General features: G+C 41.5%; 1 protein-coding gene across 1 annotated transcript in view; it reads left to right on the top strand.

The window, feature by feature from the left end:
- Positions 1 to 9,396, top strand: part of LOC136863522 (uncharacterized) — a 34,494-nt gene extending 25,098 nt beyond the window's left edge. Inside the window, exon 3 of the mRNA XM_067139909.2 lies at positions 8,476 to 9,396. Within this exon, the coding sequence (XP_066996010.1) occupies positions 8,476 to 9,131 (656 nt within the window). The 3' untranslated portion in view covers positions 9,132 to 9,396. The remainder of the gene's footprint in view (positions 1 to 8,475) is intronic.
- Positions 9,397 to 18,213: the final 8,817 nt, after the last annotated feature.

The following is an 18,213-nucleotide window of genomic DNA, read 5'->3' as shown; positions in this document are numbered from 1 at the left end:
AGTAAACAGCAAAATACGTTAAGATATAAACAACAGTAGTCTGCCTAACACGTTCTGGAAACAGTTATTCCTACGCAAGCAATGTCTTTAAAATCAGAGGAATCTGGATCAGCTTCCCTTTCTTTCATTCTTCATTGTTTTCTTCGAGCTGTAGCCGTATGGCTTCAAAGGCAAGTCTCGTTGCTAATCAAGCAACGTCACTATTTTACATCTATGTAAACAGCAAGTAACAATACATCTGAACACGTTATTTTCCACAGCAGTGAATCCCAGACGTTTTATCCACACGCCTCGTCAGCTTTACGAATCCTCTTGCTCGTTATTGTTGGCTGTCTAGACGAGGTCTATTATCTCACGGTCACATAAATCCTCAATTCCAATCAAGTAGGTGGCCGGGAATCGAACCCGGGGCCTCCGAATAAGAGACAGGCACTGCACCACACCTCTGAGCTCTGATCTTGTGTAATTTTACAAGAGAATCTTGGATATATATCTCATTCAGAATTTAGTACAATGCTACGTGAATGTGGCGATTAGCATGTTTTGAAGTAAACAGACGCTAAATCATAAAATAAACCGGTGATTTTTGAGCCGTTTCAAGATGACGCAGACGGGTAATTAAATAGTAGACTATTTATTGCTCTGCGCCCTAGTTTCAAACATACAACGCTTATTATCCGTGCAGATAGAGTAGGTATCCAGTTACCACATTGTAACAGATGTAGCTTGTTATCGGCGTCTGGTTAGTACCGTACCACTCGCTCCGATGTTACTGCAATAGCATCTAGTCCATATCATTAGCACCCTGATAATACATCGGCACTGTTGAACGAGCAGATGTTCCAAACAGCAAGCGTACTCCATCGCTAAACACATGAAGTTTGTGTAAGAGGAGTTTTACTTGGAATTGACCTTAGTGCTTTCCACTTCCGAAGGTGCGCATGGCCTTGAGGTTCACTCAGCCTACACCAAAATGAGTACCAGGTTAATTTCTGGGGGTAAAGGCGGCCGGGCGTAGAGCTAACCACTCTACCCCATCAAGTGCCGAGGTTACGGATAGTGGAAGTCTTTACCTTCCACCACTCCAAGGGCCTTCATGGCCTGTACGGAGATGACTTCGCTTTGCTTTTTACCTGAGTGCTTCAGTCGTTTAGTTCCCAAGATAGTGACTTTAGTTCCAGCTGGGGTCTTTGGCATTTGTTCTTGTAGGGTCATCAATCCATGGAGTGGTTTGACACAGTTCTCTATGCCACTTTTTCTTATTCTAATCTTTTCATTCCTGCTTAATTGCTACGTCCTACATCTACTGTAATCTGTTTGTCACATTCAAGTTTTCGTCTACCTCTACTATTCTACCACCTACACTTTCCTCTAAAACTGATCGAAGAAGTCTCTGATGTCTCAAGATGTGTCCTGTCATTCTTTTCCGGGTTAAATCTCCCCAAATCGATCCTCTCCCACCAGTTCGATTCAGTGTATCTTCATTTCAGATCCGACCAACCCACCTGAACTTCAGCATTCTTCTAACACAACGCATTTCAAAACCTTCCATTCTCCTTCTTTGCATACTAGTTATTCTCCATACAATGTCCCGCACCAGTGTGTTTAAATACGAGAACTCGTGTCAGTGGGTTCCTGCACTTTAAAGAACACTTGTGAGAGAAAAGCCGATATCCTGGAGTCCGTTAACACCGATAGCTGTCAGAACAGGTGTTAAACAATTATTATTATTAATTGAATAAAAATAACAAAAACAATGTTACTGCTGCTACGTTCAACTAACTACTTTTATGGTTTTCATGGACGCCCAGGTGCAGGAAGTTTGTTCCGCAGGAGTTCTCTCATGTGGTGGTAAATGTACCACCTGGAATACGAGATATTTGAACACCTTCAAATACCATCCTACTGAGCCGGGATCAAACCCGCGCATACTTGGGCTTGTAAAGTCAACGGTCTACCTTCTGAAATGCTAAGCCCTGCATTATTATTATTATTATTATTATTATTATTATTATTATTATTATTATTATTATTATTATTATTATTATTATTTGGTGAAGTGATATAGCCACTCGATTCCCAACCCAAGCGTTCAAGGTTGGATGCAAGGATACCTCGGGCGGCAGCAGGAAGGACGTCACCTGGATGAGTGATACTGGAATCCCAGTGGATTCTTCAGGGTATATTGACCTGAAAATGACGTAGTTCCAGAAAAGGTATCCGACCTTAAACCCCCGACAAAACGAGCCAAGGTATTCTCACGTGACTCCGGAAGTAAATTGGGTAAGCTGAAAATTTTTGTCCGGTAGTAGCTGAGTCCCTTGCCTGGAGAGTGGGCGGATCCTCAATAGTTCCACCATCAGCTGTCATAGAAAGTCTAGGCTTCACTGCCGAAACATATTAAAGTAATACGAAGTGAAGTAACTTTACGCTGCTTTCTTCTGCCGGTCAGGAGGATAAAGATAAGTTCTTTCGGTATATGTTCACGCCAGGGCATCGGCATTACTTATAGCCAATGATCACCTTTCAAAGAGTAAAAAAAAAAAAAAAAAAAAAAAAAAATTCGGAAATAGTAGTTTGATTGTGTAGATGACTTTATTATGTTTCTCGTTAGAGCCATGTCATATTTAAAGGCCGGATCCTTGGCTGAAAGGACACCGCACTGCCCTTCGGTACATAGGGCCCAAGTTCGATTACCAGTCGAGCTGGGAATTTTAACTTCGTATGGTTAAATCCTCCACCTCGGGGACTGGGTATTTGTGTTCGTCTTAATAAATGACTGTTCATCTACATACAACACATAACATTACCAACCACTACAGGAACACGTAACAGAGAATACATCCCTCCTTATATGGTTAGCGTCAGGAAGGGCACCCGGCCGGAAAACTGGACACAGTCCACATTCGTGCCGACCTAATACAGTTGAGAAGAAATCAAACGCAATTAAAATACAGAGAATAGTACTAACAATGGCAGCTGTTACTGGTAATACACAAGGAAACACTTAAAAATGGCAAATGCTTCATTAAAATGTTCATTAAAATCTGTCCTCGCAATCTCCGTTCCCGGAAACGTCATATCAAATTATTTATTTAATATTTGTTACACTGTTTTGCATATCTCAAGGCTGGGAATTTCGCTTTCATTGGAACATGGGGTTGCCATATTCCTCTTTCTTTCACATTCATTTGCTTTTGCTATTGGCTTTACGTCGCACCGACACAGATATGCCTTATGGCGACGATGGGACAGGAAAGGGCTGGGAGTGTGAAAGAAGTGACCGTAGCCTTAATTAAGGTAAGGTTCCAGCATTTGCCTGGTGTAAAAATGGGATACCACGGAAAACCATCTTCAGGGCTGCCGACAGTGGTGTTCAAACCCACTCTCTCCCGAATACTGGACACTGGCCTCACTTAACATTCAAATTTATCACTAGTAATAAGACTAAACAAAATATATGACAACGCTCATCCCTGCTTCAGTCCAATATTTGAGAATACCTCTTACTTCTTCCTTTAGTTCAATCGCACATTTAACATTCGAATATATTGTTTCTATAGTACTTTAAGTTAATTTGATGTTCCTTTTTCACCTAGGTTCGCAATGAAAAGGCCTCCTTTTGAAAGAATCATGAGCTTTCTGTAAACAAATGAATAATTTACCGTTCTTTCTCTTCAAGTCTATGACCAGTGGCGGCTGGTGTATAAAAATCAGTTGTGTGCAGTAACCTGTCCCCTCTCCAAAATATAAAAATATTTGTAAACGTATAGAAACACTCAATCAGTATCTCCCTCATCTGATTTTGCACATCCCTTCACAGTTTTAGACATTGACATGGGACTGAAGGACCTCAAACCTTTTAAGTCAGCTGGTTTCGATGGCATCCATCCAGAATTTTTGATTAATTTGGGAGGAGATGCTAAGAAATGGTTGGCAGAGTTCTTCACTGATACCCTGCTGACTGGTCAACTTCCATTGGAGTTCAAAAAGTCGAAGGTAAGTTCTATTCTGAAACCTGGCAAACGCAGCATCAAGGTGGAAAGCTATCGACCCATCGCACTTCATAGCTGCTGCTACAAAATTTTGAAATGTTGATATATAACAGGATAAGTAGCGCAATCCTAGAGCATATTCCAATTGAACAGGCAGGCCTCATACCAGGGCGTAGCTCTTACATCTCTTACATCCTTCATTGAGGCAGGATATCAAATGAAGCTGAAAACATCTGTAGCATTTGTTGATCTTACTGCTGCCTTTGACACTGTATGGACATGTTAAGTGATCGGAAGTTTCAGGTAATCACTGGAAGCAAGGAGAGGAATCTAAACAACGGATTGCCCCAAAGATCAGTTCTCTCACCATTGTTGTTCAACTTATATCTCTCTGACCTTCCTGACACTTCATTCAGAAAATTCTGCTATGCCGGCGACTTGGCTCTAGCTGTACAAGATCAGGTAATGGAGACGACCGAAGAGATTCTGACAAAAAGCCCTGTCTTTACTGGAATACTACTTCAAAATCTGGAGACTTCAACCCAGTGTGAGTAAAACAGAAGTGTCATGCTTCCATTTAAATAATCGTTTGGCGAACGTGAAACTGAATGTTAGTTTCAGAGGGAGAATTCTTCGTCATGCTTGGAACCCAAAATAACTTGGTGTCATCCTGAACCGTAAATTATCCTTCAAACAACACCTCCTGAACTTAGCACCTTGCGATATCAGCCTTGGGTTTGATGTATTCAAGTGCTGAGTGTTGTGCACCTGTTTGGTTGAACAGTCATCATACAAGGCTTCTTGACACCCAGCTTAATACCAAAATGCGCATCATATGTGACGCAATCTCATCTACTCCAGTTCATTGGCTTCCACTGCTAACTGGTATAATGTCATCTGATGTACGCCGATATAATGCCTTACGAAGGAATTCCAAAAGATCTAGAAAAATCCTAGTCTACTCGTGAATAGTGACCTGCCACTTTTGAATCTTAATAGACTAAAATCACGTCATCCAACTTTGCGTGATGCTGCTGACATGGATGCTAAGGATTTTAAATCTCTTGATGAGTGGAAAGGTAGATGGGAAGCAGCAACAGATGTGCACCTGCATACCTTCTTCTCAGGTCCCAGAATTCCAAGCGGATCCCACCTACCACGCAAGACCTGGATTGCCCTGAATAGAATCAGAAAAGGAAATGGCCGGTGCAGAGCCGCTCTCCATAAGTGGGAAAAGCTACCTAATCCAGACTGTGACTGAGGAGCTCAACACCAGACTATTCATCATATCGTCAGGGAATATAAGATTCGAGCCTATCATGATGATGAAGATGGCTTCATGCTGGTAACTCCAGATGCTGTACACTGGATTGAAAAACTTGATATTCGATTGTGAAGCAATTTCTCATCTGTATACATTACTGATATTGTCTGTATAAGCCATATGCCAAATCGTCTCATTTGAAGGCTCATTATTATTGGAAATATTTGGTAGAATGTACCTTGCAGATTACTAGAAATTATGAACTGCAGAAGTGGAGCTGCCCCAACAATATTCTTAAAATCTGGTCCATACGTCGCTCCTTCATGCTGCAGAATTTGTCAATCACCTTGGCGTTGAACTGCCCCGTGCTAGATATCATCTTCTTCTCAATGGAGAGCATTGAGAGAGCACGTAGTCTTTCTTGTGACACGGCGTTCCGCAGGAAGATCTTGATCATCTTCAGTGATGAGAAACACCTCTCAGGCTCTGAAGTAGTCATGGGTGTTGTTACTAATATCCTCAGAAAAGTAGTTATTTGGCAGAATGTACCTTGCAGATTACTAGAAATTATGAACTGCAGAAGTGGGACTGCCCCAACAATATTCTTAAAATCTGGTCCATACGTCGCTCCTTCATGCTGCAGAATTTGTCAATCACCTTGGCGTTGAACTGCCCCGTGCTAGATATCATCTTCTTCTCAATGGAGAGCATTGAGAGAGCACGTAGTCTTTCTTGTGACACGGCGTTCCGCAGGAAGATCTTGATCATCTTCAGTGATGAGAAACACCTCTCAGGCTCTGAAGTAGTCATGGGTGTTGTTACTAATATCCTCAGAAAATTAGTTATTTGGCAGAATGTACCTTGCAGATTACTAGAAATTATGAACTGCAGAAGTGGGACTGCCCCACCAATATTCTTAAAATCTGGTCTACAGTACAGAACCGAGAGTTCTGTTCTGAGCTTTTCCATTTCCAGCATTCTATAGGCCTGGACTCTCACAGTGACTGCCCCACCATTATTCATAAAATCTGGTCTACAATACAGAACCGAGAGTTCTGTTCTGAGCCTTTCCGTTTCCAGCATTCTATAGGCCTGGACTGTCACACCAAGTTCTTCATCCGGAAACATTTTGGAAAATCGTTCAATGTTGGTGGACTCTAAGAATTTTGCTTCTTCCGGGTGATTCAAGATTTGGAAGCGTTCGCGGGTCTCACGTGTTATTCTGTCGCACACTTCCTTGGCATCAGTACGCCGACATGATAGATTTCTGCGCTTGTTTCCTGAAACACGCGTTTCTTCAGAAGTACTGGCAATGTTTTCTACCGATGCCCTTATGTTGTTTATCACTTGAATGAAGTGTGAAATAGCAGATTTTTGGTTTTACACCATCTGTTGTTCTTGACTGCAACTGGTTGTACAATAATGTCCACATGTGGCATCAGTTTATGAGGAAATGATAGCCAAAGGATTAAATCCTCGTCTTTTAAGCTGTGACGAAGCCCGTTTGCTTCAAGGAATGTTTTATACGATGTTTTTTCCATCATTAATAAACACTCCCTTATGGATTCACTTTGTTCGTACACCACATTCACAGTGCACGACCTAAAATTCAATCTAGTCCCTGGTCCAGTTGAAATTCTTCGTGCTGCCACTGCTTCGAAAGCAGATGTCCATTGTGACGACCTTTGAAAAGAAAACAGGAAACGCTGAAAGGTGAGCAAAAACACTCTAGTCGACTGATTCTGCAAAGCAGCATGTTTCCTTGTCAGTTCATCTGGTGTGCATAGCAGAGGATGTAATGCACGTTGGGATAGCAGGCTTTTATCTTTGCTTGCATTCCACCTTTACCACCACTCATTACTGATACCCCGTCGTAGGTTTGCGCAATAAATTTGTGTGGTGTCTTTTTAAAATGTTATTCGTTTTGCTCAAAATATATCATGCAAGACCATCCGAATCCTGACCTAGACTAACACTAAGTGCGTCTGCTCTGAAACATCGGTAGTTTCATCGGCCATTACACTAACAAAATCTGCTCCTTCTGATATCACTTCTCTGCAGGTTTCTAGCCTGCAGACCAACAACTCGCTCTGGATGGTTTTTTAGGTCACTTTGAAAAGTCTGTTAGCTTCAATGTGCTCCTTTACTGCACTGTCTACGCTAGAAATTCAATTTACTAGGCCCAAGAAAACACCAAGATTGTCGGAACTATCACCTTCGTCGTGTCCCATTAAAGCTAATTCAAGTGCACCGCAAACCTTAATACAATCTATAGTTCTTGATAGCATATACCTGTTCTTTTCCACTTTTTGATTGTGCTCTTCTTTTTCCTTCGTAATAAGCACGGCTTAATAATGTTGCAATGTTAACCGTTCCCAAAGCACTTAAGTTTAAAGAATTATTAGTGTGGTTTTCACTGTCATTATGCTTCTTAATTAAGGCGTTTAGATGCCCAAGATATTTAACACCCACTGTTCCCCAAGAATTACTATTGCCAAAACACAAACACGTAAAACAGAAAAAGGCATTTCTAATCTCGCATCCGCACCGCCAATCGTTTTCATACAACTTTCTATTAAATTTTCTAGTGCATGCAGATTTCTTAGAAGTGGCTTTCGGAGCATTATCTAAATCTGTGATAGGTCTATCTAACTTCTTTAGCTTTGCTTTTTCTTCCACAGTTCTGGTCAAAAAGGCGGTTTTCAAGAGGCTCTCCACTGAGTTTTCCGTACTTAACAAACACTCAAGCAACCCCAAAACATATACACATTTCTCATACGAAACTAATTAAACACACAATAACATCTGCACTGACTATACAACCACGAACTCAGAAACACTTGGTGTGAGCGTGCAAAAACAGAACTTCTCAATGTTACCAGAGGCATTGAAATAAAACCAGGAACGCCGTAATGCAAAAGTACATATGTTACTACAGTGAAATTTATAAACTAGACATTTTGTAATTGTGTTAAAGTTAGCCATTCCGGTTCCTTCCAAAGTAAGTGATGACAAGTTAGGTTTAATATGCTTCCGAGGGTGAACATAGAAAATACTTTTGTTTGAATCACTTCACTCATGGATCTTCAAGATGTTCCTATTAACTGAGTCATCAAGATATTTAAAGTCTTGGATCTCTTGTTCAGATAATTCTGTTCCTCGATGCATTTTCTTCTGATACCTTTTGAGTCTACTTATTTTCTTGTTTGCTTTCAGATTCAACCGGAGAACTGTCAGACTTGGGCAGTGAACTGGATTATCTGTTCTCTAACAACTTCTCGGATGCCACTGGAGACGACAGGAACAGCTATAGTTTCAATTATGGTATTCACGAGATGGTGCTACCGGAGAGGACAGCCTTCTGCAATGACCACTGTACCAGTTTCCTCCGCGAGAGCGCTGAGCAACTGCAATACCCGCCACCTATGGTGGTCCTTGGCGTTGATCTGTGCTCTCTTGACACGATGGAATCTCCGCAAAGTGAAGGAACTCCTGCTAGTGTAGCTATGGCGTCTCATGACTACACCAATAAGACACTGCCCTTACAGCTACCCCTGGTAGGAACAGACAAGCTCTTTCCTTGTACCTTCGGAGGATGTAACAAAGTGTACGCCAAGTCGTCTCATTTGAAGGCTCATCTCCGCCGCCACACGGGGGAGAAGCCCTTCGCCTGCACGTGGGCAGGGTGTGGGTGGCGATTCTCTCGGTCGGATGAGCTCGCGCGACACAGACGCTCTCACTCCGGTGTCAAGCCTTACAAGTGTGACATCTGTGAGAAGCGATTTTCCCGTTCTGATCATCTGGCGAAACACTTGAAGGTGCATCGACGTAACCGGTGGTTTCCTTACCGCACGGTCTCTTCCCACGTCTAGTCAGTATGCCTTACGGACAATGCAAGAAGAAGTGAGATTTCAAGTGGAGGATTCAACTTGGACATAATATCAAGAATACTCGTTGATTGTGTATGCTGGGTTACAGCTGATGACACACTTGCCAGAGAACAACTGTCGTAAAAATACGACACATTCTTCTTTGTTGAATCATCCCCTCTTTAAAAGCAGTTACTATTTAAGACATTTCCTTCGGATGTAATAATGCTCATTAAGTTACAACATTCTGAATTGTTTTCACAAATTAAGTTCCTGACCGTGGCTTAATAAGACGGCTGTATGTCCTACATCTATCTCTGCGAAGCGTATCAAGAATTCGGCTTCAAGTGGGAGTGTGATGTGTTAACATGAACATTTCAGAACAAACATTACTTAGGTTAATTGGTTGTTAATTCAATTAAGTTCTCTCTGCCGATCAAATATTGACAATATGTGGAATGAAAATGGCAGTTATTTTACTTCTTTGGTAGCTGAGTGGCATATTTGTTGGTATGGAAGTGTTATCCGCGTATTGTACTATCTTACATTCCCAGATATATGGATCACAATGAAGTATAAAAGTTCAAAAATGCATCTTTGTCACTATTGATTCTGAATTATATCTTCATCGTAAAGTTTAATTCACGGACATCATGGGCATCAGAAGATTCAGCATGGAACGTGATCCATTATCGCTGTATTTTTTTGTTTGTGTATGTTTTTTTATTATTTTCGCTTACTGATAATAAATAAATAAACAAACTGATATCTGATAAATGAATGAGAGAGAAGTATATACAATTTACCACCTTTTCCTGCAAAGTTTGAGAGTGTACTCAGTACTTCATGATATTCGTAACTGTGTATTTGGTAGCCTGACTGAATAGGAATTCACTTGCTTCGAGGAGCTAGACAAACAGAACTCTCTTGTGAACATATTACTAAAAACGGAAATACAGATTTTCCTTCGGCAAGCATTGTAATGAAGAATCTAATGCACAGTGATTCTCTTTCAGCGCAATTAGTCGTCGACATGCTTGAAAATACAGATTTCTGAAATGTCTTTCTATGAGATCCATTATTGTCTAGTTTATTCTAGAAAAATGAATGAAAGAGATGAGAAAGTCAAACCTTAAGATGCTAAAATATTCCCGCTATCGCGGTAAGTAAAATGTCAATAACATGTAGACCTACCTAACTGAGCTTAACAGTAGTCAGGCTTCAAATATATTTACTGTTCCCCGTCTTCGGCACGCAGTGCGACATAGAAGGCTTCTTTTGTGGAAACGTGTGAATTGGACTTTCCATCACGGCAGTGCCCCCAACACACCGGTCTTTCCATAACACAACTACTCTTCTTCATCCTCTGTGTTCTCCAGATCTTTCTGAAACAAATTTCACTACTGTCATGCTGAATGTTAATCGTTTTAACTAATAACAAATTAAACAACAAATATTTGGAAAATAAATATGTTTGGACGCTCAAGCTCTAAACGTAACTGTAAAGAAAAGTTACCTCCATACAGGCCACGAATAGCAGTGGAGAGGTAAAAGGTTCGTAACTATTCGTAACTTCGTAACTAACAAGGAAACAGCTTCATCTGTAAGTCTTCAATGTCACTGAAATTTGGTCCAACGACTTCAGTAGTAATGTTTTATTCAGCCATATCAAAATTGGATGCCCATTGATATATTTAGAACCTGTTTTGGGGTATAAAAGTTTTCTCATCTGAGCATCGCATAGGCAGGAGTTAGCTGCGGGAAGCCGAGGGTAGGGTGTGTACGAGTGAGAAAGAGTGGAAGCGTGGCAGAAGAACTGGCCAACCGCGCCGCGCCGCCTCTGCCTGCTTCGCACCGCTCACTCCTCTTTATGCGGTGCTCAGATGCGCAAACTTTGACACCCCGAAACAGGTTCTAAATAGATGAATGGGCATCCAATTGTGATATGGCTGAATAAAACATTCCTACCGAAGCCCTTGTACCAAATCTCAGTCAGATCGTAGACTTACAGATAAAACGGTTTCCTTTCAAGGATACTCAGTTCTAATTTTTTCGAGTCCTTGACAGGGAAGCGAATCCACACCCTTTCATCTGAACCAAGCACATGCTTAACACATTTTCCGAACCTAACAATACCATCTTAGATTTGTACAGATCACTCTGCTTAGTGGACCTTGTATTACGATAAATAACGTATTTTGTGAGACCTTCAGTTTATCGGGTCTACAAGGAATGTGTTGCGAGTAAATTTAAAATTTAAAATACCGTTCTGATTTCTTCAATAACGGAGGATGGCTTTGAAGAGGAAAATTAATTAAACGAGCAATATCAGTACCAAGGCAAAAACATGCACGTGTTGTAGCCGTCAGTATATAAAAGAGGGTTCAGAGCAGGAGTCATACAGCTCTACGTAAAAGCTAGAATAATTACACTTCTCTATGTATACCAGTAGATTAAAAATGTAACCGAACTTTGGTTGGCTCCACCTTGCTAAGTAAACAACTTTTCTGCCTTGCCTGGGGTCCCAGGAGTAGGGGGAAATTGATGGTGGAAGTGATCTTCGATTCAGGGTCTGGTGTATTTCGAATTCATTCCTGGAATTCAAACTGTTACTATGGATATGTATATTGCCTCTCTTCCCCGTCTTCGGCACCCAGTGCGACATAGAAGGCTTCTTTTGTGGAAACGTCTGAATTGGATTTTCCATCACGGCAATGCCCCTACACACCGGTCTTTCCATAACACAATTGCTCTTCCTCGTATTCTCCAGATCTTTCTTCAGCGCATTACTGCCTGTTTACGAAACAAAACCTGTTCAAGGGGCGGAGGTTAGCGTCGGCCAAAGACTTGAAGACGAATACGATGCGTGCTCGGCGTGAAGTGACCGAAGATAAACTGCTTCGAAAAGTGGTACGCACGCTGGCAAAAGTGGGTCACGTTGAAGACAGTGTTGTGTAAAAACTTCAATGTCCTCTGCAATAATCTTTTAAACACATATTTGGTTACTTTTAGACTTGACTAGTAAAAATCTCAGTGCAGGCCTTATGACACTTCGTTTCCATTATAACTATTAAACTGTATACATCCTAGCGTATAGTAAATACAGGGATTCCTTAACGCAAGAACTAACTATTTCGAATAATCTTATTATCGCTCGTTCCTCTACAAGTGTTGCTTTAAGTGGTTACCACATATCATTTATAAAACGTTCCTTCCTACCATTGGAAATCAGCGATGTAACAAGGAATGTTCTAGGTTGTTGCATGAACTAATTTGTGGGCGATTGAGTAAAGGGGAACCATCGCTGATGCTCCGGCAGCACTCCCTACATGGTGACGAAAGCGTTCTATTCAGTACTAAAGGAGACAAGTTTTCGCATCTCCCTCCGTACGTTAAATGTGATATGGGTTAACTCATCGACACCCTACTTACGGAACAGTCTCTTATGAAATGTTAAACGCATCTAGTAACCGTAACAGGTTAGAAATGAGTCGTGCGGTTCTCCTAATTTTTGCCCCCAAACGGGGCACATATTTTTAATTTCAAAGAAATCTTTGAGAAAAATGTAACAGATCGATATCCATTAGTTTGAAAATAAATGTTAAAGCTAATGAGAAGAATGTTTCAAAGAGCAAAGTAAGTGACTGTGGTTGTTTCTACAGAATCGTTACAGTGATGATGCAGCTCACATGAAAATAATTTTAGTGACATAAATTATAAGTGTGATGGTAAACATGCACGAACTGTCAAATGTTTCCAGTACAGCCTGAAATTCTTTCATATAAGTTATCAAGGACGTGGGTTCGATTCCCCGTCAGGAAGGGGAGAATTTTAAGAAACGAAATTTCCATTTTCGGAGGTGCAAATGGCCCTGAGGTTCCTTCAGCCTACATTAAAAATGAGCACCAGGTTAATTCCAGGAGGAAAAAGTGGCCGGTCCTTGAGCTAACCACTCTAACGCACAAAGTGCCTAGGTTAGGGGTAATGGTAGCCTTTAATTACCACTCCTCCCAGGGCCTCTATGGCCTGTACGGAGTTGACTTTGCTATTTAAGTTCTGTCTGCTAACATTTAGTGGCAGTGCACGTTTTCCATTTAATGTCCCCGTATGTAGTTATAACACAACGGTCTTCATGACATAGGCCAGACTGTTCAGAGACCTGGCGGAGCCACAACTTCATGAAGAGTGCCTTCACGGACGAATTCATAACCCCAACGAAAGTTCAAATGATTCGACTTGGAATCAAATTCCCAAAACAGTATTCGTAGAAACTGTGGCCGAATGTAATGAAAGTAACATCATAATATGTTAAATTTAACTTAAAATCTTTTCAGTCTGTCCAACACACAGTTCAATATATTATATAAAATATAGCATACCTGTGAAAACACACTATTTTTACAGGTATATTATAGTGTAATATAAAAGCTTTTAAGTTACACTTAACTGAGTCAATGCTGGGAAGTATGGCTTCCTTCTTAACATAATAATATTAATTTTAATATTGTTTATCTAGAGCTTATCGGGTCTCCCAAATTAATGGTCTTTAATCGAAGAAAAAATGACTTCGAAGACCTTATTCTCCACGATATATAGGGGATTTTACTAAGGTCTCAAGCCAGAACCTTTACGGAATGCTTTTCCATACGATGATGGAAATAAAACAGAAGAGTCTTAGTTGCTTCAAAATTGGCTTTGAAAGGTCTTACTTTGTAACTACACTGCTGGACAATTCTACATCACTCTCCATTCTATCTAAGAAGAGGACCCACTCTCTTTGAAAGATTGTCATTAAGTTTTTTTTTTTTTTTTTTTGCTAGGGGCTTTACGTCGCGCCGACTGTCATTAAGTATTCAAATAATTGTCCAATTTTTTCGTTTAATTTTGCTTTCCGTCACACCAACACAGATAGATCTTATGGCGACGATGGGGTAGAAAAGTGCTAGGAATGGGAAGGAAGTGACCATTACCTTTATTTAGGGTACAGCCCCAGCATTCGCCTGGTGTGAAAATGGAAAACTACGGAAAAACATGTTCAGGGATGCCGTCAGTGGGATTCGAACCCACAATCTCCAGGATACAAGCTCATAGCTGAGCGACCCTAACCACACGGCCAACTCTCCCGGTAATAATTGTCCAATATAAGCGTTATTGACCTATTATAGTTTGTACATACATTGCTTTAATTAATTCAGTTTCATTCATTCGAACACTGTTTATGGTTACCCTGCAGATTACGAGGTGACGCGTGGTCAGCGCGTGGAATCCTCTCATCTTCAATTGTACTCACGAAGGCTGAGTGGACTTCGAGCCAGCTCTCATATGATGTTGATGTAGAGCCTACCGCGTCTCCTAAAGTGATGTTTTTAAGTGAACAAAAATAACGTCGAAGACCTTCCTTAGGCTATATCCCCACGATAGTTTGGAGATTTTACCAAGATCTCAAGATAGAACCTTTACGAAATGTATTTTCCAAACGACCTGGTCGGGAATAAAACCCGGGGCGTCCTCGTAAGAGGCAGACTCACTACCCCTAGAGTGCAGGGCCCGGCCTTCTTTACATGAACACCCGATAATTTTTAACGCCGATGTAAATACAAATTTATGTGCCGGTCTGAGAGGCCCAGGCAGTAGAGAACTCTGTGCCCATGCCAGAGTGCTTGATCCTGGTTCAGTCCTGCAGTAGGCGGTCTGAGAGGCTCAGGCAGTAGAGAACTCTGTGCCCATGCCAGAGTGCTTGATCCTGGTTCAGTCCTGCAGTAGCCGGTCTGAGAGGCTCAGGCAGTAGAGAACTCTGTGCCCATGCCAGAGTGCTTGATCCTGGTTCAGTCCTGCAGTAGCCGGTCTGAGAGACTCAGGCAGTAGAGAACTCTGTGCCCATGCCAGAGTGCTTGATCCTGGTTCAGTCCTGCAGTAGCCGGTCTAAGAGGCTCAGGCAGTAGAGAGCTCTGTGCCCATGCCAGAGTGCTTGATCCTGGTTCAGTCCTGCAGTAGCCGGTCTGAGAGGCTCAGGCAGTAGAGAACTCTGTGCCCATGCCAGAGTGCTTGATCCTGGTTCAGTCCTGCAGTAGCCGGTCTAAGAGGCTCAGGCAGTAGAGAACTCTGTGCCCATGCCAGAGTGCTTGATCCTGGTTCAGTCCTGCAGTAGCCGGTCTGAGAGGCTCAGGCAGTAGAGAACTCTGTGCCCATGTCAGAGTGCTTGATCCTGGTTCAATCCCGTGGTAGCCGGTCTGAGAGGCCCAGGCGGTAGAGAACTCTGTGCCCATGTCAGAGTGATTGATCCTGGTTCAGTCCCGTGGTATCTGCAAGGAGCTAAAATACGTCAGCCTCCTGTCAGTAGATTTGACGGCACGTAAAAGAACACCTTCAGGACAAACTTCTGGGACCTCGGCGTCCACTGAAAACCATGAAAACAGTCAGTAAGAGGCAACACCAACAACACTGTTATTTTACGATGGCTTGGTGTTTCATTCTGTGCACTTTATTGCAGTAGTCTGTTCACGAAATGGGTTGTGAAGGCAGTTTAGAGCACCGCTGTGGAGCCCATCACTTGTACTTTTATTTTATTTTCTCCGAGGCACTAGTGTTAGTTCAATAAATAGGGCAATATATAGCATTTGCCCGATATTGTTTCGTTGTACCTACCTCTGAATTCGCATCCTCATGAGGCAGCTCGGAATACACGGACAGAGGAACAACTTCCTTAAAATGATTCTTAATAATGATGCGGTATGCTTTTGCGTCCTACTGACTATTGCTTCGCGCGATCGGCGAGGCCATACCCTGTGAAATCTCAGAAGTCGAGCAACATTGGAACTAGTCAACATACGGATGAGTCGCCATATACCGTTGGCTAGAGGAGGCGCGGAAAGGAAACTGTCACCCTGCTACAAATAAACTTCGGCGCAGGATGACTATGGCGTAACTTGTGGCGTAGCTGAGAGCTCTGACTGTCGGTTTCAAAATTATGTAGACTCGAATTCAAACCTCTATAAATATTGAACAAATGGTCCGATAATATACACCAAAATTTATCTCCATTTTTTCTATGTTTAGATGTGGTATCCATACTTTTTCTTATTTTTAATGGTTCAGTTCTTTTGACGGGATTGGAAAATGAAAATGTTTTTCGATCATCTACGAACAAACCACCCTTTCAGAAACACGTACAATAAAAACCGTGTCTCCCGATCATAACCAATTTTAACACAGCGTAGCCTGAAGTGTTTTCAACAATTTTCGGAAATTATACTCTCTTATCTATATTAATAAAAGAGTCGCTATCAATTTAGTGAAGAAAGGTTATCTCAGTACCGAGATCTCCTACGAAGTCATACTAAGCGTCGTTAGAGGCGCTCTAATTAGTGATTTTATAAAGAACAATTGAATGGATGAAAACCATAACGGTATAAGTGACATTTAAAAAAAAATGAGTTAAGTGCAGGATGTAACTCCGGGAGGAAGTATCCTTTCACCAGCAAAGAGATACAAGTGATAGCGGTAATATTCTGCGCTCTAGTGATGGGTGGTATAATTACAAATAGCATGCTTTATATGAGTGTTGAAGATGTTTAAATGCCTTTTTCTCTGAATGGCCAAAATGCTACTTATACCGTTATGGTTTTCATCCATTCAATTAGGGAAAAGTTGGACCGATGCACTAGTTTTGTATCGAATTGTATTGAATTAAGAAAGAGAATGCTTGCCGTTCAGTTAACACAGTGATGACCGGACAGGCGGTGTTGCGACGTTCTGTTGTGAGTGTTGTGCGTATTGCTGGCATTTACCCATGACTCACACCTTACCGTTGAATTTTTCGTAATTTGCCAGCGTGGAGGTTTGGTGTGTATGTTTTGATCGCACAACTTCCCACTTATTCAAAACACCACCAAAGTCACCATTATCGGAAGAGACGATTTCAGAGCGATTTGTTTCTTTAAATGTGAAGGTTCTAAAGCAAACGATAAGGAATATCTTCTTTACCAGAGTGGTTTGAAATCTGGAAATCTGATATTGCCGTGTGGTGCCCCAGCTAAAGAAGAAGAAAAAACCAGACGCTTGTACCTGGAAGGAGGCTGTGTGTAAGGGGAGGAAACCATAAAATCGTCTTAGAGGAGTTTCCTCGTGGACTCATTACGAGAACCGTACATGACGGCCATTTAAAAAATGTTTTCTCTACTATTAAAAATCGTCAAGACCAATTATGAGTGGTTTTGTAGAAATGTCCAGATCTACACTTAACAGACTGTGCAAATATTGAAATTCAGATGTAAGAAGTTCAGCAAGAAACCTGTGCTCATGAAATTTATTTTTTATTTTCGGGAGATAGTGATTTCGTACCGCAATGTCGGCAGTCCTAAGGATGGTTTTTCGTGGTTTCCCATTTTTTGCACCAGGCAAATACAGACGCTGTACCTTAATTAATGCCATGGTCGTTTTTGTAATAATATTTGGTTACAATCACTTGGCAAGATTATTTTGTACGTGCTTTAAAAATGTTGGTACGTCCCCAGATGACCGAAAAGCTGCTTCCTTTCATCGATGTAAAGCAACTTGTTAAAAAAGTATATATTTAAATTTCCGTCTCTCGACATACTTTCGTAAGGACACTGAAAACCTGATTTTTCTATACCGATTAGACTTGGTGTGTTCAGAATCATAAAATATATTATGGATTGCAGGAAAATATTGTAGATGCCCTCAAACCTGTCTTTAACAAACAGACCATATCCAACCAGTCTCTGGGCGGCGGGGAGGCTTCAAAACATCATCCAGCGCCGGCAACCGCGTCATAATATTCCATTGGGAGCGAGCTTGGCTTTTTGCCTGAGATGGAACTATGTTCTGTTGAGTGGAAGGCAAGTAGTGACTACCACAACGAAATGAACTCATCTCATTTTGAAGTATGGTTTATTAAAATCTTGAGTCTTTTGCTAATTAATCAGTTGTCGTTATTGTCCTGGCCGCATACCATACTATGATGGAATCTTACACGGAAAAGAACTGCTGGAGAAAACCAGATATTATACAGAGTGATTCAGCAGCCCCTTCCAACATCGTTTGCCGCAGCCCAACTAACGTGCAC

This window comes from Anabrus simplex, chromosome 2 (assembly GCF_040414725.1).
Source record: "Anabrus simplex isolate iqAnaSimp1 chromosome 2, ASM4041472v1, whole genome shotgun sequence".
NCBI classification, from domain to species: Eukaryota; Metazoa; Arthropoda; class Insecta; order Orthoptera; family Tettigoniidae; genus Anabrus; species Anabrus simplex.
The sequence above is the reverse complement of the archived record's forward strand: the minus strand, read 5'-3'. Positions and strand labels throughout refer to the sequence as shown.